We start from the raw sequence: 7,512 nt of genomic DNA on the forward strand, positions 1-7,512 counted from the left end.
GATCTATAAATAGTCTCCACTGAATGCAGAAATATTAAAAGATCTGAGTTGACGCCAGGTTTAAGTCAGTTTTCCAAAAGGTTTCCTCAGTAACCTCAAAAACACCTGCTAAAACATAAAGGAATTTAAATAAATTGTACCGTTTTTGTAACAGGTCATAACATGTCTCTAAAACTCCTCCTATTGAGGAAGTGTCGAGTCTGAGACGACTGCAGTCCTTCATAAACAGCCTGCAGTGTTCTGCTCTGGTGAGGTTAGTTTTATTCGCAGTTTGTTTATTGCCTCATTTTTAACTCTGTATAAGGAAATGATTATTAACTGAACCTACAAAGTCATGTTTTTATACTGAAACAAACCTAAAATCAGGGTGTGATTACTTTTTACCAAAGTGAAAGTGAACCTCTGAGCATTTGGACTGGAGAGAACAACAGCAGCCAAATAAAATGGCTTCTAAGTTTTCAGAGGAGGATTTCTCCTGTCCTGTGTGCTGTGAAATCTTCAAGGATCCTGTTCTTCTGCACTGCAGTCACAGTGTGTGTAAAGTGTGTTTGCAGAAGTTCTGGGAGACCAAAGAATCCAGAGAATGTCCTGTTTGTAGGAGGAAGTCATCTATGGATGATCCTCCCACAAACCTGGCTTTAAAGAACCTGTGTGAGACTTTCTTACAGGAGAGAAGTCAGAGATCTTCATCAGTGTCTGAAACAGTCTGCAGTCTGCACAGTGAGAAACTCAAACTCTTCTGTCTGGACGATCAACAGCCGGTGTGTGTGGTGTGTCAGACTTCAAGAAAACACACCGACCATAAATTCTGCCCCATTGACGAGGCAGTAACAGACTGTAAGGTAAATATTATATACCTGTGAGGTTATGTGTCATATGATAAATAAATGAGGAATAACCTTTAATCTCCCTAGATTATCTACAGTGTCAAAGTAAAAAATAAGGTTTGATAATTCAATGACATAATTGCTTTTTTATTAGTTTATTCAGATGATAACTACCAAATATGTTAGTCTAATATTTTATTATATTATAAGTGTCACCTGTAGAAACAACCAACATTATATACGTCTAAACTTTTTATAAATTCTATCTGAAGTTTAAAAGGCCATCAGAGTGTTTATGAAAGAGAACAGAACTACAGTATTACAGTTACATTACTTTTAAACTCACATTAAATACTTTAGAGTTAAATCCTTTCTGTAATCTGAGTTAATGATGTGTAAAATAAGAGCTGAAACACAGAGTCTCCATGCAGTGTGTTGATTTGTTTCAGGAGAAGCTCAAAACTGCACTGAAGCCCCTACAGGAGAAACTAAAGATCTTTAACGACTGTAAACTGAACTGGAGTCGGACTGCAGAACATATAAAGGTTAGAATCAATAACATGGTTTTAATATTAGAATTATATTCTGCATCACATATAATCAGTTATATTTCATTTAATTTCCTCTTCACTGCAGATTCAGGCCCGACACACAGAGCGTCAGATTAAGGAGGAGTTTGAGAAGCTTCACCAGTTTCTACGAGATGAAGAGGCAGCCAGGATCACTGCACTGAGAGAGGAAGAGGAGCAGAAGAGTCAGATGACGAAGGAGAAGATTGAGAAGCTGAGCAGAGACATATCATCTCTTTCAGACACAATCAGAGCCACAGAAGAGGAGATGAGAGCTGAAGATGTCTCGTTCTTACAAGTGAGGATCATTTAGTCAGTATTTATACTGTGAGAAAGTCAAACTTCTTTCCATCATCAGAAACGTCACATTTCAGTGGTGTAAAAATGTAAATCATATTCACTGATGTTTGCTTTGTTGTGTTACAGAACTACAAGGCCACAGTAAAAAGGTGAGTGATGTGCTTCCTGTCTCTCTCGTTCTCTGTGTTTCTGAATCCAAACCCACAGCAACACTGACTCCTGAATGTTCTTGCAGAGCCCAGAGCACACTGGGGCATCCAGAGGAGCTTTCAGGAGCACTGATCCATGTGGCCAAACATCTGGACAACCTGAAGTTCAGAGTCTGGGAGAAGATGCAGCACACTGTCCAATACAGTAAGAATATTGTTTAAATTTGTAACTAAAACACATCAAAAGGGCACAATTCATGATGTTAAGTCATAAACGTTATTAAGTTTGTGTGTGTGTGTGTGTGTGTTTTCAGCACCTGTAACTCTGGACCCCAACACTGCTCATCCTAAACTTATTGTGTCTGATGATCTGACCAGTGTGAGACTCAGTGATGAGAGACAGAAACTTCCTAATAATCCAGAGAGATTTGATAAATATGTGTGTATTCTGGGCTCTAAGGGCTTTAACTCAGGGACTCACTGCTGGGATGTTGAAGTTGGAGACTGTACACGGTGGTTTGTGGGTGTGATGACAGAATCTGCTCAAAGGAAGGATGAGATAAACTCCAGAAGTGGAATCTGGTGTGTGTGGTGTCATGATGGTGTATATACAGCATGGTCTACACCACACACACACACTCACCTCTCAGTATCACAGAAACTCCAAAGAATCAGAGTGAAGCTGGACTGGGACGAAGGAAAACTGTCACTCTCTGACCGCCTCACTAACACACACATACACACTTTCACACACACATTTACTGACAAATTACTGCCATTCCTAAGTGTTGGTGGTAAAGAATCTCCTGTAAAGCTCCTCCCACTTCAGTGCTCTGTAAGAGTCGATCAGATCAGTTAGAGTTCATTAATGAAATACTGCACATTAAAGATTCATATTCTTTATAAAAGTTTGTTCAAATAACATTGAATAGTTCACTCTGAAAAGAGTTTCAAGTTACAGAATGAATTTAAATCAAAAGGGTTTTAATGTCAAATAATGACCTATTCTGTTAAAATAAAGAGATATTAAATAAAAAAAAAGTGATATTTAGTTTTAATAACTACAGAGCACTTTTCCTCTCAATGTTCAGTTCAGGGATTCATAACCAAATAAACCACAGGATGAAGTCTGTTTTAATGTACAATTTAAATCTCACTTACTCACTTATCATCTATACCGCTTTATCCTGTATTCGGGGTCGCAGGGGCGGAGCCTATCCCAGGAGACTTAGGGCACGAGGCGGGGTACACCCTGGACAGGGTGCTAATACATATCAGGGCACACACACTCAATCACCCACTACGGGCAATTTGGGAACGTCAATTAGCCTAACCTGCATATCTTCGGACTGTAGGAGGAAACCGGAGTACCCGGAGGAAACCCACCAAGAACAGGGAGAACACGCAAACTCCATACACACAGAGACGGGAATCGAACCCGGACCCTGGAGGTGCAAGGCGACAGTGCTAACCACTACACCACCGTGCTACCCAATTTATATTCTGAAATAGATTATTTAATTTTGATATTTTCAAATGAATAATAAACAGACGTTAAAAGTTCATGTCTTTACTGTATTTATACTTGTTAGCGCTGTGCTGTTAATCTTGGGTGAGATGTTTAACTGGCTGTGTGTGTTGTGTGTAAAACTGTGCAGTGGAGGAGATTTCAAGCTGTAAGTTTCCCTCCACCAGCATTTTTTTTTTTTTGGAAGATCAGAAAGATTTGTATGTTAATCCTGCATTGGATGATCATTTGAAGTGACACTTTAATAAAAGAAAAAATATATAAATAAACTCTAAAGTGCAATGAAATCAGTTGGCTCATAATGTTAATAAAAATATTTCTTTTTCATAATTGGACACTTAAAACATACAAAAAAAATATATGAGGGGTGTTCAAGTCAAACTGGGACGGTTTTCTCAGTTATGAGAGTAAAAACTCCCTTTATTTCTCTATATAATCTCCTTATTCACTAATGCACTTTTCCCAGCTTTTCACTAGTGCTTGGATACCATCAAGGTAGAAAGATTTCTCCATATGCCAGGACTGCCTGCTTCATGTCTCGAACACTAGACTCCCAGTAACTCCTTTAATGGTCCAAACGTCAGGACTGTACAGGGAATGTGGCAGTAACTCCCAGAACAGTTCCTGTAACGTGCAAGTGAATGATATTCTGTATAGTTCCTGCAGACAGATGCATGTCTTCCACAAGTTGGCTGCAAGTTTTCTGTCGCTTTTCAAGGATCAGTGTTCTTCTTGCTGACAGTTCACAGGAACAACTGATCCACCTCAACTGGGATCATCATTTATGGATATACGAACCTCTTTAAAATGTTTGCACCATTGCACTGCAGCTAAATGTTTTATTACTGTACTCTGCTTAAAGGCTCTTGTAAATGTCAATCAGTGAATGGTCTTCATTAACAAGAGATCAAGAAATTTCATGGCAAAGCCCTGTTTGACTTGAACACCCCTTGTAAATTTGTATAATTAATATAACAACACAAAAAAATCCTTAAAATCATTGTAAAACACTCTAATTCATATTATGTGCAAAAACATAAAATTTACTGAAATTGTTATTTAAACTTTTGCAGAGAAGCTGTCACGGGGCAACCGGGGGCAACCGAGGCGACAACAGAAGACCTAGCAGTTAGCCCGTGTAGCGTGGATGGTAAACCCAAATGCAGAAGCAGCGCGAACAGGCAGGATAACCACGTGATTAATTATTAGAACTCTTTCGCAGCGAGAGCAAGAGTTTACACAAATAAACCCGCGTTCTAACAACACACAGTCAGGAAGATAAACCCAGAACTAGTGAGTACTCACGATTCTACAGGTAAACGTCGGGACCACTAGGTATTGGATGCCTCTGCCCCGAAGGGGCACGAATCAAGGATCCGGCGTACGGTGTAGGCAGGGCCACTGTCGATGATCCGGGGAGGAGGAGCTAACCATGGGAGAGGTGGTGAAGGGTTTTAGTTGTGAGGTGTGGAATGGGTGCATCCGGAGCCGCAGACAGCTGGAAACCGTTTGTAAATTTGCCGAAACCGTTGAAGTTGCTTAAGGGTCTTGGGTAGGGGCCAATGAGACACAACTTCCAGCTTCTGCGGGTCCGGGGCCACACCCTAGGGCAAGATGACAAAATCCAGGAACGTGGTGGAGCGCTCGTGAAAAGCGCACTTCTCCAATTTACAGTACAGTTGATGGGCGAGCAATCTCGAGGACCGTCCTGACATGTTGGATGTGTTCTTTAACTGTCCGTGAGTATATGAGTATTTTACCTAGGTATACAAATGCCCACCAGCCTAACATATCCCTAAGAATATCATTAATGAGTCTGAACAGGATGAGAAAGCTTTCATAGTGTCCTGTGGGGGTGATGAAGGCCGTCTTCCACTCATCGCCCTCTCTTATACGCACCAAGTTGTAGGCGCTCCGGAGGTCCAACTTTGTGAAAATGGTGGCACCAGAGAGGGCGTCCAGGGCAAATTTGGTAAGAGGCAGTAGGTGTCGGTCCTTGATGGTGATGTTGTTGAGCCCCCGATAGTCGACACACAAGCAAAGTTCGCTGCCCTTTCTCTTCACAATGAAGAACCGCGAAGTTCGACACGTACTCCTCCATCGCTTGTGCCTCAGTGGTGGAGAGGGAGTAGAGCTGGCCATTGTTGGGCGGAACCCGGCTGAAGGTCTATCGCTAGGTTGTTGGAGCGATGGGGAGGAAGATGGGTGGCACATTTTTTGCAGAACATTTAAAGCCAGGTCCCGGTAGACGGTGGGGATAGCGTTGGTGTCGATGTCAGGGGCACTGGACTACCTAGAACATGTCCCAGCCGGGGCCCACAGGCAAAGTTCATTGCAGGTCGGTCCCCACAGCCCTCCTCGAAATTGCTGTTCTCGTTCTGCAGCAGTCGCAGAGGCGCGTCCTAATTGCATGGGTTCCCCGGCTCCCGTGTCAACCACGGCGGGAGGTGGAGATCCGACAGGTCCAATGACGGTGGGAGTGAAGGCAGATTAAGCTTCAGGAATCGGGGCGCGAGAGAAGAAAGTGGAGAAGCAAGGCATGGTATGAGATACTAGTGATGTGGCAGGCGGCAGGGTCCAGGGGGCTGGTCACGGACATGAGACCAGATGTTGGTCGATCCAAAGGGCCAGTTAGATCAGGCCCTCCAGCATCGTGGGCAGCTCTCGTCCGGCGAGCTCATCTTTATGGCGGGAGGCCAGCCCCTCGTAGCCGGAAGAGGTGCAGCCTTGCCGCATTCTCCCGCCGCAGCTCCGCCACATCGCAGCCCAAGGCCGCGGCATCTTGGACGCTGCTACGGAAGGCCGCGATCTCGCTGTTGAGCTGCTCAATCAACTTGCCGTGTCTGTTCACCACATCGCAGAGGTGAGCGTAATCCGCTGGGTTCACTGCATTAGGCTAAGTCATTCTGTTATGGGGCAACCGGAGGCGATAACAGAAGACTTAGCAGTTAGCCCGTGTAGTGTGGATGGTAAACAAAAAACGCGGAAGCAGTGCGAACAGGCAGGATAACCAACACACACAATTCGGCAGGTAAACATCGGGACCAAAGCAACAGCACTAGACGTTTAACAGCAAAATTCTTTCATTTTACTTTTTTTTTTCCTAAATTATTACAAACACCCTAAATAAATCAACAGCATCAGACATTTAGCAGAGAAATGTTATTTTATAGATTTTTTCTAAATATTTTATATCAAACACCTTTAAATAAAGCAACAAGTTAGAAAATAAATCCTGTTATTTCACACATTTTTTTATAAATTCCTATAAACGCTCTATAAATGTTCATAATATGTTAACAAAATAATATTTTTATTTTGAAAGAAAAAATAACCTGAAGAATTGTGACACAGTATAAATATGATACAAAATACAATATAAGTTTACTCAATGGTTTACTTATAAAGTTTACTTATATTGAGACAATCTAAACAAAGCATAGTGTAGTACAGGAATCAGCCTGGTAATGGAAAGTCCTCAGCCCTGATGTTATCAGCATAACAGTGGCTTTCAAATGTATAGGTGCTAATCAGCCTGACAGTATCACCCAAACCTTTACATTGTCATAGAGACAAAGGCACAGCCTGGCCTTGAGATTAGCATTCACATTGACTTTGGGAAGTACATAAAGACAAAAGGTTAATGTCTCTGACACCTGGGGTACCAGACTTGATCTTCTTAGAATGTCACCATCTTTACCATAAAATGTAAAACCCAATGTACATAACTTGTTCAGTTTTTATACTATTACGTTGGAAGCTGGATTTAACATTTTATAAATTTGTAATCCCACAGTTTGAGAGTTCTAATAACTCTCACCAAATACAAATTTAGACATTTAATTCTTGTAACTTGTGATAACATGATGACATATAAACAAACATCTAGCTAGTGTCTGTGAAGTTCTTATGTATAATTATCTTCAGTCATCTGGTGTAATTTTGTTGAAAGATCAAGAATGTCCTGTTGAATTTTGTCCTTTCAAGTCCTTTGTTGGATCCATTACCCCAGTGCAGCACTCAGGGCCGATAATGGTACAAGCTCCCCCTTGCAATGCAAGGATGTAATCCAAAGCCACTCTGTTTTGTAAGATCATAATTTTTCTGCGAAGCGAGAGTGTCTGTGATATTACGCAGGG

General features: G+C 41.8%; 1 protein-coding gene across 2 annotated transcripts; it reads left to right on the forward strand.

Moving 5' to 3' along the window:
• The first annotated feature begins 214 nt into the window (after nucleotides 1-214).
• Nucleotides 215-3,582, forward strand: LOC128524142 (E3 ubiquitin-protein ligase TRIM35-like). 2 transcript variants are annotated; one of them, XM_053496519.1, is made up of 7 exons: nucleotides 215-248; nucleotides 390-842; nucleotides 1,277-1,372; nucleotides 1,464-1,694; nucleotides 1,823-1,845; nucleotides 1,932-2,050; nucleotides 2,160-3,582. In XM_053496519.1, the coding sequence occupies exons 2-7, from the start codon at nucleotides 444-446 to the stop codon at nucleotides 2,702-2,704; spliced, it is 1,413 nt and encodes a 470-aa protein (XP_053352494.1). In that variant the 5' UTR covers nucleotides 215-248; nucleotides 390-443; the 3' UTR covers nucleotides 2,705-3,582. The 2 variants fall into 2 exon arrangements, with proteins under 2 accessions (XP_053352494.1, XP_053352493.1); XM_053496518.1 differs by having other exon boundaries at nucleotides 217-842.
• The last annotated feature ends 3,930 nt before the right edge of the window (nucleotides 3,583-7,512 follow it).

The sequence above is a fragment of the Clarias gariepinus genome, chromosome 5, assembly GCF_024256425.1.
Source record: "Clarias gariepinus isolate MV-2021 ecotype Netherlands chromosome 5, CGAR_prim_01v2, whole genome shotgun sequence".
NCBI lineage: Eukaryota > Metazoa > Chordata > Actinopteri > Siluriformes > Clariidae > Clarias > Clarias gariepinus.